This window comes from Pan paniscus, chromosome 11, assembly GCF_029289425.2.
Source record: "Pan paniscus chromosome 11, NHGRI_mPanPan1-v2.0_pri, whole genome shotgun sequence".
Taxonomy (NCBI): Eukaryota; Metazoa; Chordata; class Mammalia; order Primates; family Hominidae; genus Pan; species Pan paniscus.
The window spans coordinates 76,448,868-76,467,741 of record NC_073260.2 but is presented as its reverse complement, the minus strand read 5'-3'; the positions used below and the strand labels follow the sequence as shown (position 1 = coordinate 76,467,741).

The following is an 18,874-nucleotide window of genomic DNA, read 5'->3' as shown; positions in this document are numbered from 1 at the left end:
AGGAGAATTGTTTGAACCTGGGAAGCAGAGAGTGCAGTGAGCCGAGATCGCGCCACTGCCCTCCAGCCTGGGCAACAGAGACTCTGTCTCAAAAAAAAAAAAAAAAAAAAAAAGAGCCAATTTCAAATCCTAGCTGTTACAAATTTAGTCCCAAATCAACAGCATAAGACCTGCCTTAATAGCTGTGATGGTTAATTTTGTATGTCACTTTGGCTCAGTCACAGTACCTAGGTATGTGGTCAAACATTAAATGTTTCTGTGAAAATATTTTTTAGATGAAATTAATATTTAAATCTCTAGACTCTAGGTAAATCAGATTACACTCCATAATGTAGGTGGACCTCATCCAATCGCTTTGTATTGAAGTTGGAGGCCTTCAATAAAAAAAGACTGACCTCCTCTAAGCAAGAATTCTGCCAGCAGACTGCCTTCAGACTCGAGCTCCAACACTACCTCTTCCCTGGATATCCTTCCTGCTGGCCTACCCTGTAGACTTTGAACTTAGTGGCATCCGCAATCATGTACACCAATTCCTTAAAATAAGTCTCTCCCTTTTCCCTCTCTTTACACACACACACACACACACAAACACACACACACACTCTCTCTCTCTCTCTCTCTGGAGAACCCTAACACAACAGAAATAATGTAAAAAAGATCTTTGAGTATGGCTCACTTCTAAGTTTGTCAAAACAACAAAAAGAATTTTTAGCTGTTATGACCCCAAGGAGATAATTTGAATCCCACAATATTTAACAAGTTTTACTTGTAACCAAGCTTTCTTTGACTGCATTTCAAAGATGACACACTAATTTAGTGTTTTAAAATTAAGTCCATGTGTACCTTATACATACTACTAATGTTTGGGGTTTTTTTTAAGCTTTCATTCCTTCATTCTTCATTCATGACACTTAGTTTGTAACTATGTAGCAGACACTGCAAAAAGAGTTCATATAATAAGATGAAATTAAATATTACAACTTCTAAACCATGTCTTCCAGTTAGTATCTGTCTATCACATGCACCTCAAATACTGATTATTAATCGGCACTCTTCCTTCACTTTTGCCAGGAGCTCAGTGGAGGAAGTTCAAAGAACTGTAAGGATCCCGGGGCTGCTGATCTGCAGTATCTACATGTCAGGACAGGCTGTGTATGCAACCACTGAAAATCTGACAAGTCAGAAATCACAAGCTGCTCCACTTGGTCTGGATGCATTAGACTAAATGATTTCACAACCAATTCTAGCCTCTCCCTGGCACAGATGAGGCCCAGGAGGGAACAAATATCTGGGCTCTGGGGTGAGCTGCAACAGCAGCTAACCAACTACTCAGGTGAATTAGAGTAAGGGAAGCCCCAACTTTACCCTAGAGGGTTGGCCTCAAAAGGCAGCTGGGCACTTGCAGATTGTTGACAGCATCACCAGGACATTCTGTATGGATTCTACCTGGGAAGAGCATGAGAAAGCAGTGTCTTTGCTGCCCCACACAAATATGCCTAATAACTGGGCCCAGTGGGATGGCAACTGCCCCAGCATGTTGGGTGGAACATACTATTTATGTTTTATAAGTTTCTATATGTTTTATGAGTTTCTATCTGTTATCTTACCAATATAAATAGACTTCAAATATTTATCTTAAAAAGATAACTTCCATCTCCTACCCTGTAAGTTAAAGCAGCCATTATTATCTTACACACTAAGATTTTCATAATGCCATCATGTTTTATGCTCTGAATATACGTTTGACTTAAAAGTCTGAAATCTCGGCCAGGCGTGATGGCTCACGCCTGTAATCCCAGCACTTTGGGAGGCCGAGGGGGTCGGATCACGAGGTCAGGAGATCAAGACCATCCTGGCTAACACGGTGAAATCCCGTCTCTACTACAAATACAAAAAATTAGCCGGGCGCGGTGGCGGATGCCTGTAGTCCCAGCTACTCGGGAGGCTGAGGCAGGAGAATGGCGTGAACCCCAGAGGCAGAGCTTGCAGTGAGCTGAGAGTGCACCACTGCACTCCAGCCTGGGCAACAGAGCGAGACTCCATCTCAAAAAAAAAAAAAAGAAAAAAAGTCTGAAATCTCTAAAATGATGGTTTTCTCGTAATCAATAAAATTTTTACAGAAAGAAATAGAAAGGGAAACTGTGAGGTGGGGAGAAGGATTTGTTAAGTAGGTTTCTTAAAGAAACCCCCCAGAGCGTATGTTGCTATCACTTCGGCAAAGCCTATGACACACTTTTGACTTTCATCCAGTCAAGGGAAAAAAATATGAACTTGTGGGCAGTTCCATGAGAGATCTTTGAGGCAATGTCAACCAATAAGAAAGTAAAACTAAGGTGGTGACACATTTGCCATTTTCATTTTCAACTTATGAATTCTTCTAATACTTTCTCTTCCTTTGTATAGATTATTTCATATATTTCCATGGCTTTAAATGCCATCTATATGCTGGTGACACCAAAATTAGTATTTCTAACCTAGATCTTTCCAATAAATTCTATATTAATATATCTAATTGACTACAGCACCATGCCTATTATTTGTGTCCTTCATTGTAGGGAAAAGAAAGAGAGATCAGACTGTTACTGTGCCTATGTAGAAAGGGAAGACATAAGAGACTCCATTTTGAAAAAGACCTGTACTTTAAACAATTACTTTGCAGAGATGTTGTTAATTTGTAGCTTTGCCCCAGCCACTCTGACCCAACCTGGAGCTCACAAAAACATGTGTTGTATGAAATCAAGGTTTAAGGGATCTAGGGCTGTGCAGGACGTGCCTTGTTAACAAAATGTTTACAAGCAGTATACTTGGTAAAAGTCATTGCCATTCTCTAGTCTCAATAAACCTGGGGCACAATGCACTGTGGAAAGCCGCAGGGACCTCTGCCCTTGAAAGCCGGGTATTGTCCAAGGTTTCTCCCCATATGATAGTCTGAAATATGGCCTCGTGGGATGAGAAAGACCTGACCGTCCCCCAGCCCGACACTCGTAAAGGGTCTGTGCTGAGGTGGATTAGTAAAAGAGGAAAGCCTCTTGCAGTTGAGATAGAGGAAGGCCACTGTCTCCTGCCTGCCCCTGGTAACTGAATGTCTCGGTATAAAACCCAATTGTACATTTGTTCAATTCTGAGATAGGAGAAAAACCGCCCTATGGTGGGAGGCGAGACATGTTTGCAGTAATGCTGCTTTGTTATTCTTTACTCCACTGAGATGTTTGGGTGGAGAGAAACATAAATCTGGCCTACGTGCACGTCCAGTCATAGTACCTTCCCTTGAACTTAATTATGACATAGATTCTTTTGCTCACACGTTTTTTGCTGACCTTCTCCTTATTACCACCCTGCTTTCCTACTGCATTCCTTTTTGCTGAAATAATGAAAATAATAATCAATAAAAACTGAGGGAACTCAGAGGCCGGTGCCGGTGCAGGTCCTTGGTGTGCTGAGTGCTGGTCCCCTGGGCCCACTGTTGTTTCTCTATACTTTGTCTCTGTGTCTTATTTCTTTTCTCAGTCTCTCATCCCACCCGACTAGAAATACCCACAGGTGTGGAGGGGCAGGCCACCCCTTCACTTCATTAAATTTACCACCATTTATAACTATTTTAATTATGTGTCTGATTACTTTTTTACTATCTAACTACTACTATACCTTCCAGATCACCATCACCACCAACCCCTGCATTAGACTGGCAAGTTCCATGAAGTCAGAGACAATGTCATTGCTTCCTTGCCACTTTATCTCCAGTAATATTTGTTAAAAGAATAAATCGAGACCATTTTAAAATGAATTCTAGTTTAATATAATCACTATTTCAATTCTGACCAAGGTGATTATGTATATACAAATTCCACTCAAATGATGCCTTATGTCCCCAAGCAGTATTTTTCAGCAAGCAAAACAAAAATTGATAAGTATCCAAAAAAAGTTACCTCCATTGGTTTCAGCTGAGCATTTACATTAAAACAAGGAACTTCCTGGTACCACTCCCAGCATAAATTTCGTTCAACCACAACCTCAAGATTTAATGGCAGGAGTAGATCCAGTACTTCCTGGTATGCATCATTAATAAATCGAGATCTATAAGTAGAGATAACATTCTTTTAAATTGTTTCATATACATTCAGGTAGTTAAAAAAAGATAAATTTATCCTTTTATATGCAAATAGCAGAAATCAATAATTTGTTGAGTATAAAGGGAAAAAATCTATCAGACTTTTTTTTAATCTGTCAAAATGAGTTGAGTGATGTTCTATCCCACTAAAAACCTGGGTGACTTACACTGAGCTGAGTGTTCTATATTATACAGAAATAGAGCTATGCACAGTAGCTTACACCTGTAATCCCAGCACTTTTGAGAGGCTGAGGCGGGCAGATCACTTGAGGTTAGGAGTTTGAGACCAGCCTGGCCAACATGGTGAAACCCCATCTCTACTAAAAATACAAAAATTAGCTGGCCGTGGTGGCATGCGCCTGTAGTCCCAGCTTCTTAGGAGGCTGAGGTGGGAGAATTGCTTGAACCTGGGAGGTGGAGGTTGCAGTGAGCCGAGATCGCACCACTGCACTCCAGCCTGGTCAACAGAGCAAGACTCTGTCTCCAAAAAAAAAAAAAAAAAAAGGGAAAAATATGTATTTTTCGATACAATTTTGTAATATGGTAAAAAGTGCAAAAGTATATAAGTTGTAAGTTGTATAGTAAACCATTAAAATAAGAATTATCTCTATGTAGGCCAGGAATGGTGGCTCATGCTTGTAATCCCAGCACTTTGGGAGGCCAAAGCGGGTGGATCACCTGAGGTCAGGAGTTCGAGATCAGCCTGGCCAACATGGTGAAATCCCATCTCTACTAAAAATACAAAAAGTAACCAGGCGTGGTGGTGGGCACCTGTAATCCCAGCTACTTGAGAGGCTGAGGCAGAAGAATCACTTGAACCCAGGAGGCGGAGGTTGCATTTAACCAAGATCATGCCATTGCTCTCCAGCCTGGGCAACAAGAGTAAAACACTGTCTCGGGAAAAAAAAAAAAAAAATTATCTCTATGTAATTTGTAAACAAACATTATATAAGACATCATTATAAAAACATTTTAACTCACTGATTTAGATAAGTAACAAAATATCACATATTCCCTTACTTTATACAAAATAAGTAGCACCATACGCAATTTTTATTTCTATGAGTTAAAATAGCTGAATACATACAATTTAAATTGAACTATATTTGCCTTTCCAAGCACTTATAAAGGTAAGACTGATGCTCAGGAATGAAGAAAAATGTAGTAGGTCAATTGAACCCCTTCAAGTAACAATGTGACCATAGAAGCCTCCCATTGTACCTCAAAGTGACAATCTCAAAGTGTTACTCCTCAATAATGTACTTATATTTTAATTAGCAGCAAATCCTTAAACTAAGATATAACACCATGACTGTAGAATTTTGGCAATCATTTAATCAATAGGAGAGAAATATGAGAGTTCATCAGGGATCTCCCAAAATGCCTGGTACCAAGCCATTTAATGAATGAATGATAGAGTGACACCAAACTTACATATGCCTGCATGCTTGCAGTCTCCGCTTAATGGTAATAGGTTAAGGAATCTAAAAGCCCCATAGGGAATGCTGCACACATAGGTTTTCTTTTCTTTTTTTCAGTTAGGCTAGGATGCATATATAATTTTAATAGCCATATCAGAATAAATGGCTATACTAGTATTTTAATTAACCTTCTATGATTAAAATTTCATATTTTCCAATTCTTCACCATAATAAATACTTGGATTTTATATATCTATATCTATATCTTCATCTATATATCTTTGAGTAAATTTCTGTCCTTTGGACAAACTACGAGAAAGAAAACTGTTATGTCAAAAGATTACTTTCTCTGGAAAAACTTTTCTTATCAGTACTACCCAATATATGGATAAAATACACCTTTCCTACGTGCTCCCACATGCACCTTATACTTTTTCCATCACTGCATTTAATATATTGCATTTTAATAGTTTATTATGTCCTCTATATTTTTAATTAGAATGAAAGCTTCATGAGGGCAGGAACTATGTTCATCTTATTCTTTGCTTTTTGTCAGTACTTAGATGATTGGCATGTGCCATATAATGAACAAATATTTGCTAAATTGCAGTCAAGTTGGATTAATGTATAAAGAACCTAGTCACAAACATGAATTCCTATTTTTCTTTATGCACTTTCTAAGAAGTTGTAACTAAACTGCATTTTCTGGGGTTTGGTTTGTTTTTTTGAGACAGTCTCATTTTGTCATCCAGGCCGGAATGCAGTGGCATTAACACAGGTCACGGCAGTCTCAATCTTCCAGGCTCAAGTGATTCTCCTGCCTCAGTCCCATAAGTATCTGGGATGACAGGCATATGCCACCACACACAGCTAATTTTTGTATTTTTTGTGGAGATGGGGTTTCACCGTGTTTCCCAGGCTGGTCTCAGACTCCTGAGCTCAAGCAATCTGCCATCCTCAACCTCCCAAAGTGCTGGGTTTACAGGCGTAAGCCAACGTGCCCAGCAACTGCATTTTCAATTATCAATTATTTTAAAATTATTTCAGGAAAAACTGGCTACACTCTATAACTGAGTAATTCTATTTCTAGGAACTCATCCTCAGGAAATGAATTATCCCAAAGAAATGAGTAGACAATTACATAAGTACTGATGTAATAAAGATATCAATCATCAATATAGTGTTATTTATAATAGCAAAAATGTATATATATTAGAATCAAATTTCTAACAAAAGGCAGATTTAGATTTTCTAAAAACAGGAATATTTGGAAAAATTTATGCACTCAAAATAATGACATGAAAATTTACAGCATATTATTAAGAAAAAAGCTATTTACAGCACAAAACAATATAATTCTAATTTTTTTTAAACTAGTTCTGGGATACATGTGCAGAATGTGCAGGTTTGTTACATTGGTACACATGTGGCATGGTGGTTTGCTGCACCCATCAACCCGTCATCTAGATTTTAAGCTCCACATACATTAATTATTTGTCCTAATGCTATCCTTCCCCTTGCCTCCCACCCCAACAGGCCCTGCTGTGTGATGTTCCCCCTCCTGTGTCCATATGTTCTCACTGTTCAACTCCCACTTATGAGTGAGAACATGTGGTGGTATTTGGTTTTCTGTTCCCGTGTTAGTTTGTTGAGAATGATGGTTTCCAGCTTCATCCATGTCCCAACAAAGGACATGAACTCATTCTTTTTTATGGCTGCATAGCATTCCATGGTGTATATGTGCCACATTTTCTTTATTCATGCTGTCATTGATGAGCATTTGGGTTGGTTCCAAGCATTTGCTATTGTGAACAGTGTTGCAATAAACATATGTGTGCATGTGTCTTTACAGGAGAATGATTCATAATCCGTTGGGTATATACCCAATAATGGGATGGCTGGGTCAAATGGTATTTCTGGTTCTAGATCCTCGAGGAATCGCCACACTGTTTTCCACAATGGTTGCACTAATTTACACGCACACCAACAGTGTAAAAGTGTTCCTATTTCTCCACATCCTCTCCAGCATCTGTTGTTTCCTGACTTTTTAATGATTGCCATTCTAACTGATGTGAGATGGTATCTCACTGTGGTAAATGGCCATACTGCCCAAAGTAATTTATAGATTCAATGCTATTCACATCAAGCTACCACTGACTTTCTTCACAGAATTAGAAAAAACTACTTCAAATTTCATATGGAACCAAAAAAGAGCCCGTATAGCCAAGACAATCCTAAGCAAAAAGAACAAAGCTGGAGGCATCACACTACCTGACTTCAAACTATACTACAAGGCTACAGTAACCAAAACAGCATAGTACTGTTACCAAAACGGATATATAGACCAATGGAAAAGAACAGAGGCCTCAGAAATAACACCACGCATCTACAACCATCTGATCTTTGACAAACCTGAAAAAAGCAATGGGGAAAGGATTCCCTATTTAATAAATAGTGTTGGGAAAACTGGCTAGCCATTTGCAGAAAACTGAAACTGGACCCCTTCCTCACAAGCATGGCAGAAAGTAAAGGAGACACAGCGGCAGGCAAAAAGAGGATGAGAGTCAAGTCAAAGGGGTTTCCCCTTTTAAAACCATCAGAGTTCGTGAGACTTATTAACTATCATGAGAACAGTATGGGGGAACCACCCTCATGATTCAATTATCTCCCACCAGGTCCCTCCCACAACATGTGGGAATTATGGGAGCTGCAATTCAAGATGAGATTTGGGTGGGGACATGGCCAAACCATATCACCTCTCTATTATCCATCAACATGATTCTCAATCATTAAAATCCTGTTCCACTACCTTCGGTCACACTTGCTTGGCAAAAAATTCAGTTTTGTCTCAATCCAACTGACTGTTGGATTCCAAATACAAAATACCAAGTACAGCATGAAAAAAAGATATACTATTAATTCATGGTTAACAATATCAGCAGGACCCTCACTGCTGCCTCAAATACATTTTCCTGGCTTCTCATCTCTCTGTCTGCTCCTACTTAGTCTCTTTTGAGGGTTCCTCTTTCTGTCAATTATTTAAACACTGGTATTCCTCAGCATTCTTCTTCATATGTCCCACTCTACAAGCTTTCTTTGTGACTGTGCTCATTCCAAAGGCTTCAGTGACTAGCACAAATTATTACTAAGAACTCCTAAACCTAGAAGTCTAAACAACATCACCTATGTGCATCACCTAGGCACATATATTCCACTGCCTTCTGGATTTCTTTCAAGATCTCTCCATGTAGAAGTCATGCAACCACTTTCAGGCTACTTTGCCCATTAGAGAAATAATTACTATCTCTATTCTACTGGGTTTTTCTGCATTGTTCTGTCTTATCTCAGTGAAGTGTATCATCATCAAACGCTGATTTCCAAGCCTGTAACCTAAAGTGAATTTTAATTTCTCTTCTCCTTTAACTCCCACACCCATTCAACCATCAGTTACTATAAATTCTGGTTAGCTCTCCACTACTTCACTCCCTTACCTTAGACTAAGTCACCTATAATTCTTACGTGAATTACTGCAATAGCTACCAAATTATCCTTCCAACCTCTAGTTTTGTCTCCTTTTGACCTAATTTCTAGAACCTTTTCAAAATGTGATCCCATTTTATGCACCAGCCCACTATATTTATTAAACAGTACCTACCACAACAACCCAATGAGGTAGGGATTACTTATTAATCCCTTATAAAGATTGCTCACTATTATATTTCTTATTCTTAGCACAATGCCTGGGATAGATTTGGTGCTTAATAAATGCTCAAGTGACAGAAATTTCTCCTTCCATCTAGGATGGAGTAACATGAATGGGTTAACACTCCTGCTTGAAACAACCCTGACCCCCCCAAAAAAAAGACAGACAAAATTGACTTAAAAATAGTTTTCAAGACACAAGACATCAAAAATGGATAGTGATTCCAAAGAGTTGGAAAAAAAAATGAGGTGAGCCCTACGATTGTCCCAGTTTACTATTGTTTTACCATAATTAACAGGCCATGGTACAGGGAGGGGGGACCCAGGGCAAGGCCAGGAAAGCCCCAGAGTAGAGAAGATAAGAGCTGAGAGTCCAAGAGAAACCAAGGTAGCTAGTTTATATGATAAAATACCAGAGAGAAGAGAGCTACACAGACTTATAGAGTAACTTGAAATTCATAGCACAATATTATAAAGTACTCCAATTTATAGCACGTCATATATTAGAAAAGAAGAAATGTTTCAAATCAATAATCTTAGCTATCACCTAAAAAAACTTATAAAAAGAGCAAAATTGAACCTAAAGTAAGCAGAATAATAAATACTGAATCAGAAATCAATGAATGAGAAAACAAAAAAAGAAAATAAATAAAACCAAAAACTGCTTAAGATTAATAAAACGGATAAATTGCTAACCAGATTGATCAGTACAAAGGCAGAAATTATAAATATCAGGAATGAAGGAGGACACATCATTACAGATATTAATAAATAAGGAGCATTACGAAAATCTTTATGCCATTAAATTTCACAACTTAGATGAAATGGATAAATTCTTTTAAAAAATTAGGGAGGATCGCTCAAGAAAAAATAACTTGAATAGCCCCAAATTTATTAAAGAAATGAAAACTATCATTTAAAAATCTCCCACAAGCAAACTCTAAGACGAGATGGCTTCGCTGGTAAATTCTACCTAATGCTTAAGGAAGAAGTAATACAACTGTACATAAACTGTCAGAAACGTATGCATATCAAAACTTATAAAATGGTATAACATTAAAGATATGCAACTTATTCTGTGTCAATTATGTCTCAATAAAGCTGCTTTAAAAATATACAATTGATCAAAGAAAGCACAGGAGGGAAAGACAGACTCATAGGAAGCTAAAGAGAAGTAGAGAATGGGAGTTAGTTAAGTAAAAAATGAGACAAAAATAAGGTGAAGAGACAAGCAAGAGAATTATATCAAAGAAAAATGACAGAAAGAAGGAAGAGGGCAGTTGAGAAGTATAAATAGAGAAGGATTCAAGTTGGAAAATAGGGCATAAATTCAGAATGGGCAATTAGAAACAGCACAGAAACACAGAGGACACAGTATAAAAGCTCTCGAACTATTTGAACATTTGGTTATCCGCCTAATTCCTAACCCCATGCTTAACGAATACAGGTTAACGAATAAGGTTGTATGCTACTGCATGTTTGTTTAAATTACAGCATCAGAGCCACAGCAACAACTGACAGAGAAGATAAGATGATAATGTATTTGCAAAGTGAATAAACATATTACATTAGAAATTCCTCATTTTTTCCATAGCCATGTAATTTATAATGAACCACAAAAAAGCACAAATATACTTCCTCAGATAATAAATTTTATAGTTCTCCTAATTACCTAAGGAGAAATTTTCAAACACTTTCTAGGTTTTTTAAAATGCAAAGACTATAATTGATTTTGCCAAAATATACTTAAGGAAGAGAGAATCACTAAGTTATGTATAATTAATAAAATAAAATCTCACTGTAAACAGACTACTCAAGACATCAAAGTCTTTAAAAAGTTAGAAAAATATTGCATTCCACATAAATATACTTGTGAAAAGCTTACCTGTATAGTCGCATTTCACTCAGCTTTATTGTTATCAAATCAATAACAGGTGGGGGAGAGCTCTGGCTCTCTGTTATCATATGAAAGGTATTTGTCATTGTAATTAGTCCAAAATCAGCAACAAAAACATTTTCAGAAACTGGAGACTGCGGGATGACCACAACTGGGGCTTTGATGTTAATATCCAGTGCCATTCTGGAACTCCTTCGTGCGAGTTCTTTTACACCAGTAGCAGCCATTCCAGCTGCCTGAACAGTTGCCTCAGCCAAGGCTTGTTTAGCTGCCTGAAAATTATCTATAAAAGCCTGTAAGATAACAGAATTATATTCTTAAGGTTATTAATAAATAAGACTTATTAAATATATATTGATATTTATGGTTTTACCTCCATTTAAAAAAAAACTTTTACTTGATACAACCAAGCATTACTTATTCAAAATCTTACTGTCTATATTAAATCTTAATTTTCTGCCACAAAAACTGAGAAACACAAAGACACAGATAAAATAAAAATCTAGTCCTCAGAACAAAGCTAAATGGGATCGCTGGAATGTCTTACAGATATCTACTTCCCTTATCTCACTTTCCCTAATGAAAAACAACCCTATTTCTCTATACAACCTCAGTGGACAGAGAGCTTATTTATATTTGTAAGGTAAATAAATAAATAAAATATGTTTAAGAAGTTTCAAAATAATTTTCCAATTTCCAAATTCCAAAAAAAAACTTCAATGACATAAAATATAATTACCTATATTTATACTCTTATACCTAATTTTCATGTTCAAAGAAAAAATTAACATTTTAGTAATTTCTAAGTGTAAGTACAAGAGGGCTCAAGTGACATGATTTTTTTGGTTATAAAAATAAATTAGCTACTTAAGAGGCTGACGTAGTAGGATAACATGGGGCCAGTAGTTCTAGACCAGTTTGGGCAATATAGCGAGATCGTGTCTTTAAAAAAAAATTAAAAATAAAAAATTAGCAGGGCCTGTTGTCCCTACTAATTTAATCTACTTGGGAGGCTGAGATGGGATTTGCTTGTGCCCATGAGTTTGAGGCTGCAGTGAGCTAGGAGCAGGCCACTGCACTCCAGCCTGGGCTGCAGAGCAAGAACCCAACTCTAATTTTTTTTAAAAGAGAAGAAATTCAACAAGGAATACTTGTTTATCTTTACATTTTTGTGTACAAAATGATGTTATGGCTTAAAAGATCACAAAACAGCAACATTATATGGAATTAACCTAGAATTCTGAAATAACAAAAGAGGGCTCCACATTCCCAAATACATTCAAATGAACACGCAAATACTTTTCTTGCTTATAAGAATTGCCACACTTGGCCTATTTATTCCACTACAGCCTTAGATTTGATTACCTAGTTCATACACTAAAACACTGAGACAGCATTTTAAAAGAATGAATAGTGATGTTATGGAGATAGGTGTGACACCCACAGGAAAAAATATCAGCTGACAGCAAGGGAAAAACAAAAACCGAAACAAAATGAAACAAGAAAAGCCGAAATAAGAACCGAAATGCCTTAGGGTGGAGTCATATAGGGGTTAAATCTAACTCCTTAAAGTCCCTGATATTCACAGAATGACAATGCAATCGAAAATATGATTTTCTTGGGCCAGACATAATGCCTGTAATCTCAGCGCTTTGGGAGGCCAAAGCAGGAGGATCACTTGAGGCCAGGAGTTCAAGACCAGACTGGGCAACAGAGCAAGACCCCATCTCTATAAAAACTTGAAGAAAAAAAAAAATTAGCTTGGTGGTATGTGCATGGTGATATGTGCCTGTAGTCTCAGCTACTCAGGAGGTTGGGGCGGGAGGATCACTTGAATCCAGGAGTTCAAGGTTACAATGAGCTACGATCATGCCACTACACTCCAGCCTGGGTGACAGAGCAAGACCTTGTCTCTAGAAAATTAAAATAACCTTTTCTTAATGATGACTTCAGACCAAAACAAACTTCAATTATATATTCAGTATTTTTAAATTATAGTTGCAAGTCAGGTAAAACGAAGACTTAAGCCAATGACATATAAAACGAAGGTTCTAATTAATATATAACATATTTATGATATATAATGCACATATACTTAATGTGACTATATGAAATATATATTTCAATTAATTGGAATATTCCTATGTCAAAACGATGTTATATAAATAAGGAACTACACATTATGTATAATAAATGGTACCCAGAAGATTTAAAAAATCAGAAAAAATCTCAAGCAAGGAATTCTTACTAGTCTTCATCCATATTTGACATATAGCAATTTCCAATTAGTATAAAATAAATAATAATTTAATAAAATACTTACCAATATAGAATACAGAAATTTCGTGACAAAAACTACTTCAATGCAACCAACTATTAAATTAACCTGAATGTCAACCACATTCATATCTGTGTATGCAGAACCAGCAGTTGCATCCATGTAAGAAACCATTTTGAAGCTGAAAACTTCTTTTCCAGTGATATAAACAGCCTTAATAAGAGAAAATTTAATTATCACAATCCATTTTTGAAATGATGTATTTTCAGTACAAAAATAAAACAGTAAAAAATAACAAAACATAGTTAGAAAATCTCCCAAGTATTCACAAGCCAAGTACAAATGAGGCAACAATTCTACTGTAACTGGTTTATTGGAACCTACACTACAAACTTTTACAAATTGGTGGTGGCAATTTCCTTTGTGGGTCATAAAATCAAGGTAGTAGGTGTGGCTCCAGCTTTTTTTCTTTTTTTCTTTTTTTTTTAATGGAGAAGAGGAAATATCTGAATATGCATTTTCATTTTGCAAGTATACTTTCGTAATGAGAGTAACCATGTATTTCTTGATTCACTGACAAAAATTTGAAAAACACTGTATATCTACACCTTACTGAAATCTATTCTTGATTTGAGGTATGTGAATAGATTTTTCTGGATTCTTCAAAGGAGTCTCCTCCTATTGCTATACTTCTGTTCCTTATCAGATTGTAAAGGGCCATCTTAATTGCCAACCAGAAATTACCTACAGTGGTTAAAAATCTCAAGCTCTGCAATAACAGTTAAAAATGGTGGCGACAACAGGAGATGTAAAATGTTAAAAAAAATTTTGGAAGAGGGACAGAGCACTAAGCTCATAACTTTCTCAATTCTCCTAAATGCTAGAAGCAAGCAAGAACAGGGAGCTGAAGAGCCATCAACAAGCAAATCAGTTACAACTACAGAACAAAGAATCCTCCAGAACCAGAGGTATAAGTGACCTCCGAAGGCTGAGGTACAAGACAGGGCTGAAAAGAAGTCTACAGTCCTGCTTCTGCCTAGGGTGCACAAAGCTGGAGTGAGGGCCCCTCCAAACCTTAAGAAAAGGAAAAAAAAAACCCGATAAACTATGATATCATAACTTTCTTAAAACCATTAGCAATCTGAGGTCACAGGACAACAAAGATCCCTAAAAATCTAAGGACAAACAGGTACCTTCAGGGAGAGAGAGAAAATAAGCACCAGCTCACTTGTGGTAGAGAGGAGAAAGAGATGTCAGATACTATACAATATAGGTAAGAATAATTCAGCTAAAATGATAAAGGATAAGTGTGGACTAATGTGAGATGCAGAATCCCTGAGAGCCAACACACGTGAGGAGCTCTTGAGAAAGACGGGAGATGGGTGCAAGTGGGAAACAAGAGAAGGCTTTCCTTGGTATGACCCTGGAAAAGGTGAGGAGCCTCCACTGCAGAAAAGGCCCAAAGCACCACCAAGATTATCATCTACTCAAAACAATAGCCATAAGAAACTAGGGGAAGGGCAGTAAACCTTGTTTCCCTCAGGGCACAGGTGAAGATACAGTATCCTAGGGACAAGAATAAAATAAAACTCTAGGGGAAGAACAAGAACTCTCCTGGGGCCAGATGATTAGAGGTCTCCCTCTGCTGGGGAAGGGAAGGACAGTCAATCCCACATAGGAAATACGAGAGATATCAATCAGATGCCATGAGGAGGAGGGGCAGGATGGCCAAGAATACTTCATTTCTGAGACTCACAGAAACAGCCCTGGCTAGGAGTGAAAATGGACAAGGACACTAACAAGCCTATCCAAACCACCTTGCCTTCTCCCCAAATACGTACCATCAAGCTCACAAGCACTAAGAAACAAGCAGCAGGAGCCTCTAACATCTAGGAAAGAGCTAAGAATGTGGAAAGAGAATTTTCTGAGGTACAAGAGTAGAAGAAAGGTCAAAGGCTCAGCACGGAGCAAAATCTGAGCAACACAGCCTCCAGCCACCCTAAGCACAAGGTACAACTAAAGGAAACTGAAGCAGTAATGTAGTGAAGGAAATTGTATTAATCTGAAATTCAAACCAACCTAAGCTCAACCCCCGACCACAAGCTAATAGCTTAGCAGAAAAGAGGCATCCCCGTTTCCAGACATAAATACTATGATATTTACCTCAGTCTCTATTATGCTATGCATCTGTGGTCCCCAGCCTTTTTGGTAACAGGGAGCTGTTTTGTGGAAGACAATTTTTCCACAAAAGTGGGGCTGGGGGGGTTGGAGGGTGGGGAGATGGCTTGGGGATTAAATTGTTCCACTTCAGAGCATCAGGCTTTAGATTCTCACAAGGAGCATGCAACCTAGATCCTGCGTATGCACAGTTCACAATAGGGTTCACCCTACTATGAGAATCTAATGCCCCCACTGATCTGACAGGAGGCGGAGCTCAGGCAATAATGCTCCCTCGCCCACCACTCAACTCCTGCTATCCGGCCCAGTTCCTAACAGGCCACAGACCGGTACCGTTCTACAGCCCAGGGGTTGGGGACTCCTGCTATGCATGATATGATGTCTGACATTCAATCAATAATTATGAGATGCCCAATAAAAGCAAGGGAAAAAATTCAAGCAAATAATAAAGGAATCAACAGAATCAGACTCATCTATAACATCAATGTTGAAACTAAAATTTTTAATTTTAATTACTATGATTAACATGGTAAAGGCTTCTAGTGGAACATATGCATGAATAGATGGTGAATATTATTATAGCAGAGAAAATGGAAAAAAGAAGAGTCAAAGGGATATATTAAAGATTAAAAAACATGGTAACATAAATGAAAATACCTTCAGTGGGTTTGTCAGTACACTCATCAGAGCCAAGGACAAAATCAGTAGATTTGAAAATAGGTCAAGATAAATTATTTGAATTAAAATGCACTAAGAAAACAATGGGGAAAAAACTTGAACAGAACATCCAAAGGCTGTGGGACTACAAACAGAAATCCAGTAAGAATTTCAGGAATTCAAGAAGAGGAACAGGGAAAAAGTGGAGGAGGAGAAAACAGGGGAGCCGGGGGGTGGGGGAGAGAAAGGGAGACAGAGGCAAAGAAACTATTTGAAGAAAAAAATGAAAAATAATGAAAGACAGATCCATCCAAGTAGCTCAGAAAAGCCCAAACAGGACAAATATCAAAACACAATTAAACTCATCTAGTCACACCATATATAAATCCTGAAAGCAGTCAAAAAAGATGACAAATTATGTACAGAGGAACAAAAATAAGAAATGTCATAGATTTCTCATCAAAAGTATGTGTAACAAAGAACAATGAAATCACATCTTTTAACAGTTGGAAAGGGGGAAAACACAACCCAGCAAAAATGTCACTCAGAAAAATTAGGGTGAAATAAAGGTTTTTCCCAGCTCCCTTCTCATCTATACCCAAAAAACTGAGAGAAGTCATTACTGGCAGACCTGCATTATAAAAAATGAGAAAGTGCCAGATGCGGTGGCTCACGCCTGTAATCCCAGCACTCTGGGGGGCCTAGGTGGGTGAATCACCTGAGATCAAAGAGTTCAAGACCATCCTGGCCAACATGGTGAAACCCCATCTCTACTAAAAATACAAAAATTAGCCAGGTGTGGTGGCACGCATCTGTAATCTCAGCTATTTGGGAGGTTGAGGCAGAAGAATCACTTGAACCCCGGAGGCAGAGGTTGCAGTGAGCTGAGATTGCACCACTGCACTCCAGCCTGGGCGACAGAGCAAGACTCTGTCTCAAAAAAAAAAAAAAAAAAGAAATGAGAAAGTATTTCAGAGAGAAATATGAACAATAGACAGAAACTACATGAAGTAGTTACAGAAAGAGTTGCAATGAAGAAAAATATAAAACATCTTTAGAAAACTAATTGCTCCAAAGAAAACTGACTAAACCAAATTCAGTAGGTACACATTGTGAGTTTTCAACATGCACCAAAGTAAAGCAAATTACGATGATACCAAGAAAGATAGGAAATGGGAATTGGAAGCATGGTATTGTAAGATTCTTACACTATATGTACAACAATAAAATATTATTGGAAGATAGACTATGATTAAAGATATATACATTGTAAACCCTAGAGAAACCATAAAATAAATAATTAATCAAAAATCAGGCCAAAAGGAGGAATACAATAGGATAAACAAAATTAGAGAACAGAAAACAATTAGAGATATCAGATTACAATCCAATCATATCAATAGTTTTATAAAATAGTCTAAACACAAATTAAAAGCCAAGAGATTGTCAGATTAGATAAAAAAGAAAGATCTAAATATACACTGACTGTAAGAAACCCATTTTAAGCCAGATGTGGTGGCATGCACATATAATCCCAGCTACTTACTACTTAGGCTGAGGCGAGCTTAAACACAGGAGTTCAAGACCACCCTGGGCAACACAGTGAGACTTTGCATCAAAAAACGGAAACCCACTTTAAACAAGAAAACATCCATTAAAAGCTAAAGGACAGAAAAAGACCATGCAAACCTAACCGAAGAAACCTGGAATGGCTATATTACTACCAAAGTAGACTTCAGAACAAGCACAGTTACCACAGATAAAAAGACACATTACATAATCACAAAAGGGGCATAAAATTCATATACATTTATATGTACCTAACAAGAGATCTCCAAAACATACAAAGCAAAAAACTTAAAGAACTGAAAGGCGAAACAGGCAAATCAATGGTTATAATCAGAGGCTTCAACACAACCAGTAAACAGAAAATCAGTAGCCTGAATAATTCTATCCACCAACCTACTTGCCCAAATGGAACATTCAACCCAGCAAAACACATATTAATTTCAAGTACACTTGAAACATTCACCAAGATTAATCATATATGTTCTGGGCCATAAAACAAACATCAACAAATTTAAATGAACTGAAACGGTTTCTCCCCTGACCATAATGAATTTAAACTAGAAATCAGTAACAGAAAGGGATCTGAAAATCTCAAAATATTTAGAAGTTAAATAACATATTTCTAAATAAACAATGGGTAAAAGAAAGTCAGAAGAGGAATTAGAAAATACTTTGAATTGAATGAAAATAAAAATATGACATATCAAAACTTACAGGAAGCAGCTAAAGCAGTGCTTAAAGGAAAATTTATAGCAGCAAATGCTTATAACAGAAAGACATTCTCAAATCAATAATTTAAACTTCCACCTTAAGAAGAGCATATTAAATCCAAAGCAGGCAGAAGGAAGGAATCTTAAAAGAGCATAAATAAACAAAATTAAAAACAGAGAACATTCAATTGAAACAAATGCCAGTTCTTTCAAAGTATCAATAAAATCGATACATCTCTAACCAGGCTGATCAAGACATAAAAAGACAAAAATTATAATCTCACATGCTAAGAAAAAAAAACGTGAAAGACTACATAACTGCATGATTCCATTTATTTGATACTTTGGAAACTG

At 37.2% G+C, this 18,874-nt stretch overlaps 1 protein-coding gene across 3 annotated transcripts in view; it reads right to left on the bottom strand.

Moving 5' to 3' along the window:
- The window catches only part of VPS13A (vacuolar protein sorting 13 homolog A), a 243,845-nt gene that overhangs the window by 113,937 nt on the left and 111,034 nt on the right, over positions 1–18,874 (bottom strand). For all 3 annotated transcript variants that reach the window (XM_003811456.7, XM_003811459.7, XM_003811458.6), the window contains exons 32-34: positions 13,452–13,619; positions 11,117–11,421; positions 3,927–4,074 (exon numbers count right to left, since the gene is read on the bottom strand). In XM_003811456.7, coding sequence (XP_003811504.3) covers positions 3,927–4,074; positions 11,117–11,421; positions 13,452–13,619 — 621 coding nt within the window. The remainder of the gene's footprint in view (positions 1–3,926; positions 4,075–11,116; positions 11,422–13,451; positions 13,620–18,874) is intronic.